The sequence below is a fragment of the Mytilus edulis genome, chromosome 7 (genome assembly GCF_963676685.1).
Source record: "Mytilus edulis chromosome 7, xbMytEdul2.2, whole genome shotgun sequence".
In the NCBI taxonomy this organism is placed as follows: Eukaryota; Metazoa; Mollusca; class Bivalvia; order Mytilida; family Mytilidae; genus Mytilus; species Mytilus edulis.
In genome coordinates, this window is record NC_092350.1 from 7,972,890 (window position 1) to 7,991,322 (window position 18,433).

Genomic DNA, 18,433 nt, shown 5'->3' on the forward strand with positions numbered 1-18,433 from the left:
TTTTTTGGAACTTTCGGATTATAGCTCTACATCTTTTATATAAGCTTTGGATTTTACATATTTTGGCCACGAGCATCACTGAAGAGACATTATTTGTCGAAATGCGCATCTGGTGCAGAAAAATGGGCACCGTTAATGTTATTACTACCACTGGGTCGATGCCTCTGCTGGTGGACTGTTAGTCCCCTAGGGTATCACCAGCACAGTAGCCAGTACTCCGGTACTGGCATGAAAATGCGGATTTTTTGTGTTATTAAATTTGCTGTTACAAAATGTTAAAAAATATTATAAATTAAGGAATGTATCTCCCTCATGCAAAGCTCTGATTCCTTTCACGGATTTGGCTATACTTTTTTGGAACTTTTGCATTATAGCTCTACATCTTTTATATAAGCTTTGGATTTTACATATTTTGGCCACGAGCATCACTGAAAAGACATTATTTGTCGAAATGCGCATCTGGTGCAGAAAAATTGGTACCGTTAATGTTATTACTACCACTGGGTCAATGCCTCTGTTGGTGGACTGTTAGTCCCCGATGGTATCACCAGCCCAGTAGCCAGTACTCCAGTACTGGCATGAAAATACAGATTTTTGGTGTTATTAAATTTGCTGTTACAAAATGTAAAAAAATATTATAAATTAAGGAATGTATCTCCATCATGCAAAGCTCTGATTCCTTTTACGGATTTGGCTATACTTTTTTGGAACTTTGGATTATAGCTCTACATCTTTTATATAAGCTTTGGAATTTACATATTTTGGCCACGAGCATCACTGAAGCACAAAGGTGTCAGTATTTTATTGTCATTTTGTTTATTTTCTTTGGTTACATCTTCTGACATCAGACTCGGACTTCTCTTGGACTGAATTTTAATGTGCGTATTGTTATGCGTTTACTTTTCTGCATTGGCTATAGTTATAGGGGGAGGGTTGAGATCTCACAAACATGTTTAACCCCGCCGCATTTTTGCGCCTGTCCCAAGTCAGGAGCCTCTAGCCTTTGTTAGTCTTGTATTATTTCAATTTTAGTTTCTTGTGTACAATTTGGAAATTAGTATGGCGTTCATTATCACTGAACTAGTATATATTTGTTTAGGGGCCAGCTGAAGGACGCCTCCGGTTGCGGAAATTTCTCGCTACATTGAAGACCTGTTGGTGACCTTCTGCTGTTTTTTTTTTCTATGGTCGGGTTGTTGTCTCTTTGGCACATTCCCCGTTTCCATTCTCAATTTTATTATTTGTCGAAATGCGCATCTGGTGCAGAAAAATTGGTATCCTTGATTGATGTTAATATCCATAGTAAACCAAGTAAGTAATAACCGTCAAATACTTACGTTATTTGTTATATCTGATTGTACAGAAACAAAAGGAGCACATGCTGTTCCGGAAGTTACAGAGCAGTGGTATGGTAGTTCTAAATCCCAATGGTACTCGAATTCTCTAGTGGTTGTCTTTCCTTGATAATAGGATATTTTTGTTTCATTTACCTCTGTTTCGAAAAATACATCACGATCTTGTACCTCAACAAACCCTCCATTTGTTGCAGATACAGTGTATATAACTCTGTAATATAAAAAAATCAAAATGTGTTAAAAAAAACCAGGTGCTTAAACCATATTTAAAAACTTTTAAATCCCTCGTGTCAAAAAGGCTACGTTATATTATACTAGTCCTAAAAATGTCTGCTCTTTAAATGACGAAACTTTACCATTAAATGAGTAAATGGTAAGTTTTATGGCATAAAAACAAAATTGAATCCTGGTATCATTTATTTACTTCAAACAAGAATGTGTCAATGGTTCACGGATGGCCAAATCGCACTATCATTTTCTATGTTCAATGGACCGTGAAATTGGAATAAATATCTGATGTGGCATTACAATTAGAAATATATTGTCATAGGGAACATGTGTACTAATTTTCAAGTTGTTCGGACTTCAAATTCATCAAAAACTGCCTTGACCAAAAACTTTAACATGAAGCGGGACAGACGGACGAACGAACGGACGAACGGACGCACAGACCGGAAAACATAAAGCCCCTCTATTATCGTAGGTGGGGCATACAAATGCCATTTATGGAGCATATCATCATAGGACAACTCTCCTTTCTAATAAAGCATACGTCAATGATTCATTCCCCATTATTGAATATGCACAGTTACTAAATGTAACATATTTTCATTTTCATCTGAAGGAGTCTCTGACTAGTGTTAGTAGTTGGTTTGCTTTGTATTTTGGTGATTCCTGAACATTATTGCTGTTTACAGATTATCGCTATCTACAAATGTATAATAATATTGGAGATAATAAATTAAAACAGCAAAATTTCCTTAAAATTACCAATTCAGGGGCAGCAACCCAACAACCAGTTGTTCAATTCATCTGAAAATTTCAGGGCATATATATCTTGACTTGATAAACAATTTAACCCCCATGTCAGATTTGCTCTATATGCTTTGGTTTCAGAGTTATAAGCCAAAATTAACATTTTTCCCCTTTGTTCTATTTTTAGCCATGGCAGCCATCTTGGTTGGCTGGCCGGGTCACAGGACGCAGTTTTTAAATAGATACCCCAATGATGATTTAGACCAGGTTTGGTTAAATTTGGCCCAGTAGTTAAAATAAAATAAATAAATAAATAAATAATCTTTATTTCAAGATCCAATTAGTTAAAACTAACCTTCCTGAGAGTCCTCAAAATAATAATAACATATTTATAAGTACATAGAGTATTATAAAGTTATGTTATACACAATACTCAATTGTATTTAAATAATAATGAAAAAACATTTTAATTTGCACAATTGATGAAAAATGTGTAACATTTTGTTTTAAAAGATACAAGTGTATTACTCCTTTTTTTTTCATTTGGTTTCAGAAGAGAAGATTTTTGTAAAAGTTAACAGACGACGCCGGACGACGACGACGACGACGGCGCACGACGGACGCAAAGTGATGAGCCAGGTGAGCAAAAAATGAAAAATATAAACGTAAGTCAATGCCCCGTCTACGCCAGAATAAGAGAGAACGAGCTATTGTAATGTTGGAATGTTCAAGTGCAAATCATTTTAATGTCTCTAGAAAGACTATTGCAAGGCTTATGACTCGTCTAAGAGATACTGGCACGACAAATGATCACCACGACTTGAAACGACGTTACTTCAAGACAAGCACACCTCCATCACTCATCTCCGGAATCGATTTGTAAACGCTTCACAAACTGCAGACAAACCCACGAAACACATAACAACAGAATATCTTTTATATATAGATTGTGTAAAGTTGGTCTAAGAGCTCGTCGTCCGTTGCAAGACCTATTCTTACGAAGCGTCACAGGATGGTGCGACTTCAATGGACTCGGGAACAGAATCGACTGAATAGGCAAACATGGAAACGGGTTCGTTTTAACAATGAATCAAAATTCAATTTAGAAATTTATCGACGGCAGAGCCAAGGTCTACCGGAGTCGAAATTCACGATTTTCTGATGCGTGCGTACAGGAAACAAATTGGTTTGTTGGTTGCGGAATTTGGTACGGGATGGAATCTACTAGGAACGCGTAAAGCTCAAAATCATCGTTGGTAACCTAAATGCAACAAGGTAGGGACCAAATTTTCTTATTTTCTGCAGCCTGTTTTTTTTTATTCCAATGATTTTACTGTCAAGCCTGTCTGTTTAGAAGTCATTTTCCCTTTAACTAAATGGTTAGCCCAGTATATATCGATTGTTATTGATTACTTGATATGGCTTATTAATTACTTGAATGTTCGATCCGAAACGGTAATTTTAATTCGACTATTTATATAAGTACATTAATTTAAAGTTTTTCTGTTAGTTCAAAGGCTTGTCTACTGCAGTTAATTCAGTACTGTTCAGAGAACATGTTTGCAGTCAAGTAAGATATGTTCATACTTAATATGTTGAGATGATTCAGTTGTATTATTTACCTGTACACATCAGTATAATAAATCATCTGAAAAGCTACTTAACAGTGCTAAATTGCCAGCAAGCATATTGTTTGAACAGTACTACTTCATTGCAGTTGAAAAGTCTGCTTATTGAATCAACGACAGACCATTACTGAATAATTTATTGTTCAGACATTTCAGATGATGTAAAAATCAAACTGACCGCTTCATACTTATATGCATTCATAAGTTGGGTGTGGATAGGAAGCATGTAAAGAATATTACCATCACTCAATTTATAAAGTGTTTTCTCAATACACATGAGGTCAAATGTTGTATAATATATATATATATATATATATATATATATATATATATATATATATATATATATATATATAACAAATTACTTCGAATCGCTTCCCTACGTCAATTACTTACCCAACAATAATAAGTTCAGAACTTACAGCGTAGGAATACTAAATGTCTGATGACAGCAGAAAGACATATACAGGAGCAATGTCCTGATAATATGAGATCAAAATCATATTGCATTAATCTCAATCAATGGGCTGTACCCAGAGAGAAATTCTGATGAACAATCTAAGATGGCTTCCTGATCACCTTATACTGAATGTTAAGTTACTTGCATCTAGTAATCAGAATCTCTCTTATGAACAAAACGTGAATATATTCAAACACTTATTCGAATTTATCAAAAGGTCTGAGAGATTTCTTGTTATGTAGAAAATGTATTTACGGTACATCCACGTCATCATTATCATCATCATCATCATCATCGTTTTCAATGTTTACATTTATTTCTGATCATTTTTTTCTCTCAATTGATAGACTCGTAAAATATTGTTTATTTTGATATTACATGCTCATATTAATATTGTATTGTAAATTATTGTCATTCGGAGCAGACTTCATAAGTATGGCTTACTTGTGTCCAATCCATTTTACTTTGAGTTAATAAAATATGTTTAAACTAAACCCAAATTTTGACTATTTTATTTATTGTGTGTGTTTTATTCCTGCATCGTTGTAAATATAACGGAATTTGATGAGACTGTCGTACACTTGAGAGATTTATCGCTATAAAATGAAAATGCCTGTGCCAAGTCTGGAATATGATAGTTGCTCATTCGTTTAATGTGCTTTGTCATTTGATTTTGTTATGTGATTAGGACCTTTCCGATTGAAATTTCCTCGCAGTTCAGTATTTTAGTGATTTTACTTTTTTTCAAATGAACAAGTTTGTTATGTTTCGTACCGATTTCCAGGTTGTCGAAGCTGCGACTCACTATATGAAGCTTTTTATCGAGTGATCGCAGCAAACGAAATCAACAAGCCTTCATATTGTGTCGATTTATCGAGATGTAATCGATTTATCAGACTGTATTTGTGTCATTTAGGAATTTCCTTACCAGCAAACCGGAATATGACTTGATAAGTTTTAGTCAAATTTCCAAAAGTCGTTTCGATATTTTGAAGTCGGTGATATGTCTGAGTCAAATATATTAAAGCCGTGTCAATATAATTAATGTCAAAAAGCAGCGATATGCAATTTATTAAGAGTTTAGCATAGTGATATAAATGTAGACAGTAGACGATTGATAAAGAGTATTTCAACACGACGAGTGCCACATGTGGAGCAGGATATTAGTTTTACGTTACTGTTGTACCCCTATGTGTGATTTTTGTACCTATTGTGTCTCTTTGTTTTGTTCACACATCGTGGTCAACATAATGGAATTAGATGCAACTGTCTTACAACTTATACAAGTGAGAGGTTTAGCTAGCTTTAAAACAAGGTTTAATCCACCATGTTCTACATAAGTACCATGTCAAGAATATGAAGATTGTAATCCAATCGTTTGATTTATTTATGCTTTTGATTTTGACATTTGATTATAGACTTTCCGTTTTGAATTTTCGTCGGAGTTCAGTATTTTTGTGATTTAACTTTTTTTATGTGGTTCATAAGTGTGTCTATTCTGTGTTGGTTTTTGCATGTATTCGTGTTTGTTTTCTGTAATGAGGTAATACTTAAGTTTCATTATGTATATCTGTTATATTCATTTGATAAAATTTACTGTTTGCAATAGCATTAATTGTTCTAAATAATAAGGATGTTCTTATCCCAAGCATAAAAACATAGCCGTATTTGACACAGCCTTTTTCAACTTTTGATCTTCAGTGCTGTACAACTTTATACCTTTTTTCGCTTTCGATCTTTTATATCTGGGCGTCACTGGTGAGTCTTGTGTGGGCGAGGCGCGTTTTTGACGTTTTGAATTTTAAACCTGATGCTTTTTGTTATTCATTAATCATGTGTTTCTTTGTCTAATACGTTCTCCTATTTATTTGTATTGTAGTCCTGTAATATTATGTTGTCATTTCAATGTTATAATTAACATTGCCATTAAAGTGCGAGGTTTGACATGCCACAAAACCAGGTTCAACCCACCATGTTTTCCTTTAAAAATGTCCTGTACCAAGTCAGGAATATGGCCATTGTTATATTATTGTTCGTTTCTGTGTGTGTTACATTTTAACGTTGCCTCGTTTGTTTTCTCTTATTTTTGAGTGTAATTTCACATTGCGATAAGACGTGTCACGGTACTTGTCTATCCCAAATTCATGTATTTGGTTTTGATGTTATATCTGTTATTCTCGTGGAATTTTGTCTGATGCTTGGTCCGTTTCTGTGTGTGTTACATTTTAGTGTTGTTCTCCTCTTATATTTAATGCGTTTTCCTCGGTTTTAGTTTGTTACCCCGATTTTGTTTTTTGTCCATGGATTTATGAGTTTTGAACAGCGGTATACTACTGTTGCCTTTATTTTTCGTTTCTCATTTTTTATATAGATTAGACCGTTGGTTTTCCTGTTTGAATTATTTTACACTATTAATTTTTTGTGCGCTTCTTATGTAATCATGTCAAGCATTCCTGAGAAAGACAAAACAAACCGAAAATTAGAAAATTAGAAATTAGAACATCCCGGATAGGCTTTTCCAAAGAACAAGACAGCAATGCTCAGTTGGCTTTCTGGCAATATTTACTATATTTCATCTTTTGTATAACTTTTTAAAACTTTCTACCAAGACAATTATTGTTTAAAGCAATAAGTTAATTACTTATTTTGATAACTTACTTATCATCATGTTTAAAAGATGGCCAGGCACCTATACCAAATGACTGATTACACACTAGTTTATCATTTGGGTCTAATTGGCCATTTTCGCGTGCATACATTGGTCCACATAACTGTTCTTTCGTGTAAATTGAACTCCCTGAAAAGACAAAAACATATGTTAATTATAGATCTGAATGACCAAGTTGTTTAATATTTCATTTTCCGACATGTTTTATCAGAAGCTAAAATGGAAATTTTAATATGAGTTCTTACATGTCTGAAACAAGCTACAAGACTCTAATACATCTGATGTTAAACCAGTTATTATCGCACATAATGTGATTTCAAAACATTTAAAACAAAGATATAATTCATTATATCGATACGAATCAGAATATTTATTATACTCTCTTTATTCAAGAAATTTTTAAATGCAGAATTGTAAACCCTTCAGTAGTTTTATAAAATATGAAAGGGTTTAAAACAAGTTCAGGGTATTTATAAAAGTTTTTAATGTTTTAAACATAAATCAATATGTTAATTGCAGAAAATATAACTGTACATGCCTAATGTACTTTACCTGTATATAATTTTAGTGTTGTTTTCATCTCCACTAAACCAACTTTAAAATCCCTGACATAATGGTCACTATCAAGCGTTATATTTGGTCCGAAATATTTAGCTGACATTACAGTTTCAACCACACTAAACCTGATTTCGTTGGTCCAGATAATCGGATGTCCATCTATGATATAGTTTGGGTCATTTTCCATCTTTATCAAATGTTGATGGCTCTCGTAAAATTGACCATGATTAAACAATATGTAGGGTGCTTCATCAACTGTAAAAGATGAGAACGACAGTTAGTTAGGTCTTTTGTACGAATGCAGCAGCTATAATGTTGCATCCCAAATTATTGTTCTTCTGAATAAGGAAGACTGCAAAATATGTTGTTTCGACAAGATAGCAATGCTCATTTGAATTTACAAAACAAGCTGACGTTATTGATTGGTCCATTTAATTTCAAGGTTAAGGCATGACTAACAATTGTAAAAAAAACTCGGGACTTATCTGGGGGTTTTTCAATAAAAGCTTGAATTTCAGACCCCAAAAAAATGAAATCAACTTGTCTAAAAAAGAAATTAATACCCCTATTATAGACCTGTTTGTAAACAAAAAGTGCAATCTTAAATATTCTGTAAAATGATATTATATCATAATTTTGGTACTATTTCGTAGGAGACATTTTGCCACTACGAAACAGCTTCTAAACACACATCTTACTGCAATTTTTAAATGTCTTCTATAGACATTCAAGCTTGTTTTATTTTATATACTAGACAGATCTCATTTTTTCTCAATTGGAGAACCATTTTTTATCGATAAGGATTAGACAGTACTTCACATATGAAGGTACAACTCATGTTACGTAATGGACATTTTGATGCGTTTCGTAGTTGACAAAACCGTTGGTAGTGGACAAGAAGTTTCGTAGTTGACAACAACCCTATTCTATATTATTGAAAACATACTGAAAATTACACGAAACTAACCCTTAGTATTTGTTTTGCACGAATATAATTGAAACAAGAATGTGTACCCTGTACACGGATGTCCCATCCGCATTATCATTTTCTATGCTCAGTGGACCGTGAAAATGGAGTATCAAATTATAAGGCATTAAAATTAGAAAGATCATATCATAGGGAGCATGTGTACTAAGTTTCAAGTTGATTGAACTTCAACTTCATCAAACACTACCTCGACCAAAAACTTTAACCTTAAGCAGGACAGACGGACGAACGAACGGACAGACGAACGACCGGACGCACTGACCAGAAAACATTATGCCTTTAAATGGGGCATAAAAAGAGTAAAAAAGACTCCATGGTAGTGGTAGTGTCCACTACGAAACGTTTTCTCCTATACTTGTTTCGTAGGTGACCGTTTCGTAGTGGACATATTCACATGTTTTATTTTTTTCCCACAATCCCTATATTGCAATAGTGACAAGACTGATTGTATTCCTCAAAGCACGTATTAAACTGTACACTGATATTTTTTTTACATAATTTCAAAACAAGATACTGAAGGAGGTTTGATCCGTTTCACAGGACATTAACAAAAATACGGAATCATTTCTACCTTTTTTACAATATTTTATAGTATGAATGTTGAACAGGCAGTCTAGGGACATGCCAATTTGATTATTTTGGACAATTCAGGAATCAATATCTTATCAATCCCTCTAAACATAGACCGTTTCTTTGCTTAAAAATGTAAAATCTATTTCAATGTACTGACTGCACAAACTAGAGGCTCTAAAGAGCCTGTGTCGCTCACCTCGGTCTATGTGAATATTTAACAAAGGACGCAGATGGATTCATGACAAAATTGTGTTTTGGTGATGGTGATGTGTTTGTACATCTTACTTTACTGAACATTCTTGCTGCTTACAATTATCTCTATCTATAATGAACTTGGCCCAGTAATTTCAGAAGAGAAGATTTTTGTAAAAGATTACTAAGATTTACGAAAAATGGTTAAAAAAAAGTGGTCAACTGACCATTTCAGTCATGTTGATTTATATGTAAATCTTACTTTGCTAAACATTATTGCTGTTTACAGTTTATCTCTATCTATAATAATATTCAAGATAATAACTAAAAACAGCAAAATTTCCTTAAAATGACCTATTCAGGGGCAGCAACCCAACAACGGGTTGTCCGATTCATCTGAAAAGGAGTAGGGCCGGTAAAGACCGATTTTGGCCTCAAATTTCAGGTTCATTTGACGAAAGATTTTGACCACTTTTTAAACACTTAAGTGTCTATTTCATTTGATTCGATTAGTTTTTGTGAAAGATTTTAACTTATTTAGTCATTAAAAACGATCCGATTCAAGCCTAAATATGAAAAATCTACCAAATATGCCAAAAAATGTCACTTTTCAGATGGTTTTTGTCAAAAATGAAAGTGACCGCATCCGTGTTCATCCTCAACCTTTATATATGTTGTGTATAATGATAAAGTACAACTTACATTTCAATATTAAGGATGAACACGAATGCGGCCACTTTCGTTTTACACGAAAACCGTCCAAAATTCAACTAAAATGCTAGAATTATGAAGATTTCAGGAATTTAGCATGACTTAATGGTGCTAGTACCGGATTTATGTGCATTGCATTCTACTGTCCAATAAATAAATAAAAGTTTACATTTTAACAATTTTGTAAAACTGCTATATTTTGGGGCCAAAAAGGGGTCTTACTCTTTTCAGGGCACATAGATCTTCACCTAATAAACAATGTTACCCCCGTGTTAGAATGCTCTAAATGCTTTGGTTTTTGAGTTATAAGCCAAAAACTTAATTTTACCCCTATGTTCTATTTTTAGCCGTGGCGGCCATCTTGGTTGGTTGACCGGGTCAACGGACACAATTTTTAAACTAGATACCCCAATGATGATTGTGGTCAAGTTTGGTTTAATTTGGCCCAGTAGTTTCAGAGGAGAAGATTTTTGTAAAAGTTAACGACGGACGACGGACGACGGACGACGGACGACGGACGACGGAGGCCAAGTGATGAGAAAAGCTCACTTGGCCCTTTGGGCCAGGTGAGCTAAAAATTACTTACAAATATCAAAAACATTTTTTTTAAAGTGGCTGAGACAAGAATTCATGTTTTTATTGAAAAACGCCCATCTTTGTCAAGTTCTACCGAAAACCCTTAACTATATTATTCATATCAGCTTGATATGTCTTGAAAGTGTTTATACTTTCAATGTGAACTAATATGCTGTTGTAGATCTTTAAAAAAAAAATTAAATTAGTAAAGTCATGGTATTACTTCCTACATCCCCTTTTTATAAACTTGATAATTGCTGTTAAATTACTGAAAATTCAGAAATCATTGCGCGGTTTCTATTATTTCAAATATTTGACAGTGTTAGTATCACAATAGTACGTAATCGCCTTTTGATATCTGATACATATAATTATATGCCGCTTCTCCTGAAGATGCAATAATTATTATCACATTTTGATTGGTCGTGTCAAATTCACAATACTAGTAACCAATAATTTCTGAAGGTACAATAAACACTATTGATTTTGTTTCAGACAAATGTACTTTATTTCAATTCATTTCAATATGAATTAACCAGAACTACACGTACATACAACTAGATTGTACTATAATAATGTGCGCCCTGTTTTAAAAATAATTATGACAAAATACATGAATTTTCAGTCTGTTAATAGACTTCATGAAACTGTGTCTTGGACACAAAAAAATATATTTTGACTAATATATATTTACTTACTTTTTTCACAATGTGTACCAGAGAAATTGGCTGCACACTGGCAACTAGCAGCTAATTCATCTGCACATGTTCCTGGGAAACACCTAGTACTATCTGTTCTCCAGGAACAGGTCTCTGTAAAATAAAATTCAATCATAGAATATGTAGTATAATAAACACATTTTCTTTTCACTAAAAACATTATCATGTTTTCAAATCCTAGTTTTGTTTTGTACAAAATGTCCTAAGTAAACTTTGATACCAGTATTGAAAGCTTGAACGCCAGTCTCGCATTTCGTCTTTAAAAGACACTCCAGTGTATGCTGGAATAAAATAAGTTAGAATAATCCAAATAAAGCACGCAGTTGAAGAGCATTAAGGACCAAATATTAGGGACGACTATTCGAAGTATACATAAAGCAATATATTTCTGAGTTTAAAAACCCATAGTTTTTTTTCCAGATTTCAAAGTATGAAATAATGTCATGTACATAAATGATATCCATGTTATATAAATTATATATTTCAAGATTGTTATAGTTTAATCTAAGTAGACTGATATATGATTAATTTAAACATCACAATCATACCGATGAAGGATATCTGTCATCCGAAATATTTACAAATAATTACATTTATTGTTCCTTTTTTGTTATTGGTGTTGTTGTGTACACTTTTTAGGCCTATTTATTTATATTACATCTTACTTTTACAAGATATTCTATCTAACCCTCCAGTATAAGCTTTCCAGTATGGCCTATCTGCTATCTCTCCGTCACACCAAACACAAGTAAGATCTTTGTTGTCATCAGTGCAATTTCTATGCAAACAGTTATCAATCTTTCCACATACTAAAAGATGTAGCATGGGCCGTTACATTATTCAACAATCGATTTAATAGATTTTCAAATTAGATTACCTACGGCTTAGTTAAATTCAATTCAACTCAATCATTGTAGGATTTTTATTGGTAGGTATAATCAATTCAATAAAGATATTTAATAAACCTTCATTCTTAGAATTGATGAAATTAAAGATCGTTTATGAAGTGATCTAATTTAATCAAATGTCTGGTTTTTAAGGGTCACGATGGTATTCAATCATTACAATCGAAAAATATAGAAATAAAAAATCTATTCTCCTTTTAAAGAATCGTGATAATATCTATCTTAATCAAACGTTGTGGTCGTTTAAGAGCTGATCAATTCGATCAACTGATTATCAGGTTATATGGGTCAAAATCGTTGTAACCGTTACGTGTGTTTATATTGTAATTAAGATACCACCATAATATTGAATCCCTTTTTTGACATTTAAACCTATTATGTCTGTTTGTTTTGTTCCCATATTGGTGTTAATTTAAATGAATTTATGCGACTACATTCAAATGAGAGGTTAAGCTCGCTATAAAACCATCGTCTACGGTACCTAAAAAAAAGGTCTGTACGACGTCAGGATTATGCCAGTTGTTATCCATTCGTTTGATGTGTTTTATTTTTTTATTTTGTCAGTTGATAAGGAACTTTCCTTTTTGAAATTTCCGTGGAGTTCAGTATTTTTGTTATTTTAATTTGTAAGAGTAGATGAATGCATTCAACTGTCTCTTTTTGTACTTACTTCTCACGATCACATCAATCGTATTCAATAGTAACGATAGTTTAAGAATTGATTAATTGAATCTACCGTTTCAATGTATTGTCAGTCGTTTTTATCGTAATTAGCAATGGTTCTCATGTTACAGAGTTGATATATGTGTATATATCTTGATTCATCGTATCATCGTACCGATCGTGAATTTTAAGTTTAATAGAGTTTATTGTGTTGATATTTGATAATCAATCGTGATCAATCATATATATCGTAACAATAAATATTTTCAGAGGTGATCAGGTACAGTATTCGACATTCAGATGGATAGGTTTACAATATAGTTTCCTTTCTTTTGTTAAACTGTTTAAACTACAAACATCATTAAAACTCTCATTGTACATGTTGTATCTGTTGATCAATACTAAACATGTATCCGACCCTTTGATATATACAATGTAATGAGGCAAATATTGAAATTGGACCACAACCTCTATTACACATTACAATAGACATTGCTTATTTTGGTCTAATGTATTTTAACCCTATATATTTATATAATACTAATTCCAAAGGTTTTAGCAATTGTTACTGACAAGTATTTGTAGTTGTTATTTGGTTTTAGTAGACGGCTTACTTATAAAGTAATTGCGCCTTTAATTTATATAAAATAAATATTATGTACACATATTCCTTAATGTGATGTAAGTACAATATTTTAGCAAGTAATTAAATGAAATTCTGACGAACAGGGTTTAATCTGGTACGATTAAGTATAAATATCAGACGCCGGTAATTCAGTGGTTGTGGTTTGTTTATGTGTTGCATATTTGTTTTTCGTTCAAATATTTGTACATATTAAGTTAGGCCGTTGGTTTTCTCGTTTGAATTGTTTCACAGTGTCATTTCGGGGCCTTTTATAGCTGACCATGTTGTATGGGCGTTGCTCATTGTTAAAGGCCGTACGCTGACCTATAGTTGTTAATTTCTGTGTTATGATGGTCTATTGTGGAGAGTTGTCTCATTGACTATCAAACTACATCTTCCTTTTATATATATATATAAAAACAAAAACTAAAAAAAATCACAACAAAAAACAAATTGAAAGGAGAAATGAAATAGAGCAAACATTCATATGATAGTTCCTAATGAAATGTGTGTTACTTATCATCTGATAGGTAGCATAATAATGTTTGGAAATTTAAAGTTGTTCACCTTTGTGTCTTTTGTAATATACTTATAAAAATGACTATATCTTGAAAACAAGAATAAAGGTCCCCTTTGTGAATGAGGCATGTGCTAGTTAAATGCTACCGATGCGAGGACGTCTGTCACAATTGATGTAGCAGATACATAATCCTTTATTAAGCATGGAGATGTTGTTCACCATTCATTTTCCATAACGGTTCCATATTTCATTCCGAATAACATTCCAAAGACAAACTAAAGATTTCTCTGTCACTGAGATTGAATGAGAAATCAACCCTACGTACACCCTTAGTTGCCTATTTAACGGTATAATATAAAAAAAAAAAAGAAGAGGTGGTATGATTGCCAATGAGACAACTGTCCACAAGAGACCAAAATGACACAGACATTAACAACTATAGGTCACCGTACGGCCTTCAACAATGAGCAAAGCCCACACCGAACAGTCAGCTATAAAAGGCCCCGATAAGACAATGTAAAACAATTCAAACGAGAAAACTAACGGCCTTATTTATATTAAAAAAAAATGAACGAAAAACAAATATGTAACACATAAACAAACGACAACCACTGAATTACAGGCTCCTGACTTGGGACAGGCATATACATAAACATGCATTATATGAGATGGCAATATAGAGTAAAATATGAAAAAAAATAGTATCATTTTATTATCAAAATAGTATAATAGTCAGCAAAACAATAGAATAGGGTTATTCGTATATTTACAATATTCTATTTGTCTTACTGACATTATCACGATTATCCTTTAATGCACATTAAAGTAACACCGTGATAGAAAAAGCTTTAGCATATGTTTCTATTCTGAAATATATCAGCTTAACATGTTTTTGTATTTTTATAATTTTCCAATAGTATGACAATAATTGTCAATAAGTAAAATGCTGAGAGTGATATTGTATTTTCCTTTGTTCTTACTGTAACAGTATTATAATCATCCTAAAAGTCATCAGTACAGCAACCACGCACGTAGTTAAAGAACTATGTTGCCCCATCATCTCTTATAGTCTTTTCATTTGGTGGATAGTTGTTTCATTGGCATTAATACCATATGTCATAATATATATATATGCTATCTCATGGCCGTCCTTATCTGTGTCAATTGCACAAGTTTGCACAATGCTTCCTTGTTTATAAATGTCTTTAGACCGAAATTGTCATAATAACTTTATATTTCTTTTTACTTACTATAACAGTATTTGCCTCCACCATAGAAGCCATCGGTACAATCACTACAAACGTCAATCGAAGTACATGTACCGGTACTCTTTCGTACGTCTATGGTTTTTGGAATTGGTGGGTCGTCGAGATTTCGTATGGTCTGTTTATCAAAATAGTATGATTTATCACATGCTTCGGGGTTTCCTTTCAGAGCACAGTGAACTAAAAAGGGATATATATATATTTATATAAACATACACGAAATACTTATATCTATTGTAATTAGCCATGAGTTATGAAATCAAGTACTAATAAATTACCTTATACTCCAACCAAGAATTTTATCTATGCAAATTTGTTCATTAATACTGCTTATCTATATACACTGTTTATGTAATAATCATCATTGCCTTATAACTTTATCATAAACCAGGCTGTCAATCACAAGGAAGATATCTATAATACTAAAATTACGAGGTCCAATTTATCAGCCGGCATCAGGTAAAAACGACATATCAAAGAACTAAACTTTATATATAGCTAATATAGGACAATTCTGTAGATTATAAATTACACCACTCCAGACCCTTTTGTTTTCCACATAATTAATATTGCCAATAATTAACAAGTTCCGGGTCGAATCCGGTACCGATACCAAAATTATATTCACCTGTTACCCATTACCTTATCTATACATTCCGCATCTAACAGGCGCACCACCAAATGGTGTATTTGATTTTACTATATACACGGGTCATAATCAAAAAGTCGACACAACTAAATTCAATCATTGTCAAATTGTTCCCTATTGTAGTTTTTTAATTAGTAAAACTTTCTAAGATAACAATACGAATACTAAAAATTTGGACTAAGGCGTATAGGTACAGTTTTCAATTTGTTAGCGGGCATGAAGCAAAACAGCGAATCAAAGATTTGAACTTTATTGGACAATGCTGTTGATAAAAAATACTCAATTCCAGGACCTGAATATTACCAATAATTGAAAAGTTCCAGGTCGACGGGTTCAAACAGAAAGATTTGAAAGCAGAGAAAACTGTGTATCTTATAATCGGCACGACTTTATCAGATGACAATACCAATACTAAAATAAGGCTTACGCATAGTTATATACTTTAATTCAGTCACGGACCCGTGATATCACGGGTGTGTTATAGTTTAATCAAAAGTTCCAAATGGTGTAGTTGAAATCATCCCTTCGTTTTTATGGACGCCATCACGAGTTGATTTACCGCTAGTAGTATTTAATAACCGTTTCGAAAATGAAAGCGGATATGTTCAGAGCAAATTCAGTAATGTCTTTGTAAAATCTTAATGAACTGTTTTATGAGAAGAAAATTATTTACATTTGATTGATGATGTGCAATGTTTTATTTTGATTTGTTTTTGTCTAAGTTTTAAACATTGAGTCTATTCTTTTTTATTAAATCTTTAAAATAAGATATTTTTATTCATTGAGATTTATATTTTTTCTTATATGTGTTTCCATTTCAGAAAACAACTGATAATTTTTTTTAATAAGAATATATATAAGAATTCATATAATTATTATTAACATTTTATATTTAATTGTATTTTTGAAAGCGATTTGGAAAATTAATTTATTAGATTTTTAACTCTAGAAATATTTTACAAATTAAGGAAAAAATTACCTCAAATGACCAAATTTCAATTATGAACAGCTCATTTATTATGGCAGATATCTTTAAATAGTTTATCATTAAATGAACAACAGAATATTCTATATAAAAATATATTTATTAAAGTAAATCATATACGGTGAAATACAGTATAGAATAGCAGAGCTAATAGCTATTTTAGGTACTGTGGATCTTAAGAAAAATGAGTCAAATTCGACCAAAGGAGTAGGTCCGGTAAGGGCCGATTTTGGCCCCACATTTCAGTTTCATCTAACGAGATATTTAGGACACTTTTTAAACACTTAAGGTGGTACCCAACACTTTCACTAAAATTAATTTGGCTCGTTTAATTTTCATAAAATTTTGACGAAGTATTTACTTTGACCCTTTAACAAAAATATAAAAAATTCAAAAAAAATGAACCAAGCGTTTTATCAGAAAAATTACACTGGTTATATAGCAGTTTCACAAACACTAATTTTGATCATTGAGAAGCTTTATATTGCCTTTACAACGCAACGTAATTAAAACGTTTAGCTGATATTACAGAGTTATCTCCCTGTAGTGTTAGGTACCACCTTAAGTGTCTATTTCAATTGATTCGATTAGTTTATGTTAAAAATTTCAACTGATTCAGTCATTAAAAACGCTCCGATTGAAGCTTAAATATGAAAAATCTATCAAATATGCCCAAAACGTCACTTTTCAGATGGTTTTCGTCAAAAATGAAAGTGGCCGCATCCGTGTTCATCCTCAACCTTTATATATGTTATGTATTATCATCAAATACAACTTACATTTCAATATTATGAATGAACACGAATGCGGCCACTTTCATTTAAGACGGACACCGTCTAAAACTTAACTAAAATGCTATAATTGTGAAGATTTCAGTAATTTAGCATGACTGTATGATGCTAGTACACGATATATGTGCATTGTATTGTCAAAAACAGAACATATTTATGTAGCAGAAGCATTTTACTTTCCAAAAAATAGCTAAAAGATTACAATTTCACAATTTTGCAAAACTGCTTAATTTTGGGGCCAAAAAGGGGTCTTACTGAACCTACTCCTTTGGTACCTAAAATATTGTTTTGGCAGAATTATAACAAAAACATTACTCGCTACACTTAAAGATTAGATATTTAGCTAATCATCAATGAAAAAATATCTCTGGGTAAACATATTTTAAATCGATGGCGGATAATTCAAATTGGGTCATATTAGGGGTGTAAACTGTTCATGTAGGCCAAATTGTCACCTGTTTGCTATCATACCAGACAATTTCCACCAGATAAACCAACAAACATGTTATATTGATGTTGGTGTTTGTTGAATATGTTTGTTCAAATGACTTACCTGTGGTTGACAATAAAAACCTTAATGCAAACCTTAAAAAAAGAGGGGGTTGGGGTTGGGGGGGGGGGGGGGGG

The 18,433-nt window shown here is 32.6% G+C and overlaps 1 protein-coding gene across 1 annotated transcript in view; it reads right to left on the minus strand.

The window, feature by feature from the left end:
- The window catches only part of LOC139482926 (uncharacterized), an 82,493-nt gene extending 70,265 nt beyond the window's left edge, over positions 1 to 12,228 (minus strand). Inside the window, exons 1-5 of the mRNA XM_071266953.1 lie at positions 12,069 to 12,228; positions 11,383 to 11,496; positions 7,639 to 7,899; positions 7,077 to 7,215; positions 1,338 to 1,566 (exon numbers count right to left, since the gene is read on the minus strand). Of these exons, the coding sequence (XP_071123054.1) occupies positions 1,338 to 1,566; positions 7,077 to 7,215; positions 7,639 to 7,899; positions 11,383 to 11,496; positions 12,069 to 12,228 (903 nt within the window). The remainder of the gene's footprint in view (positions 1 to 1,337; positions 1,567 to 7,076; positions 7,216 to 7,638; positions 7,900 to 11,382; positions 11,497 to 12,068) is intronic.
- Between the last annotated feature and the right edge of the window lie 6,205 nt (positions 12,229 to 18,433).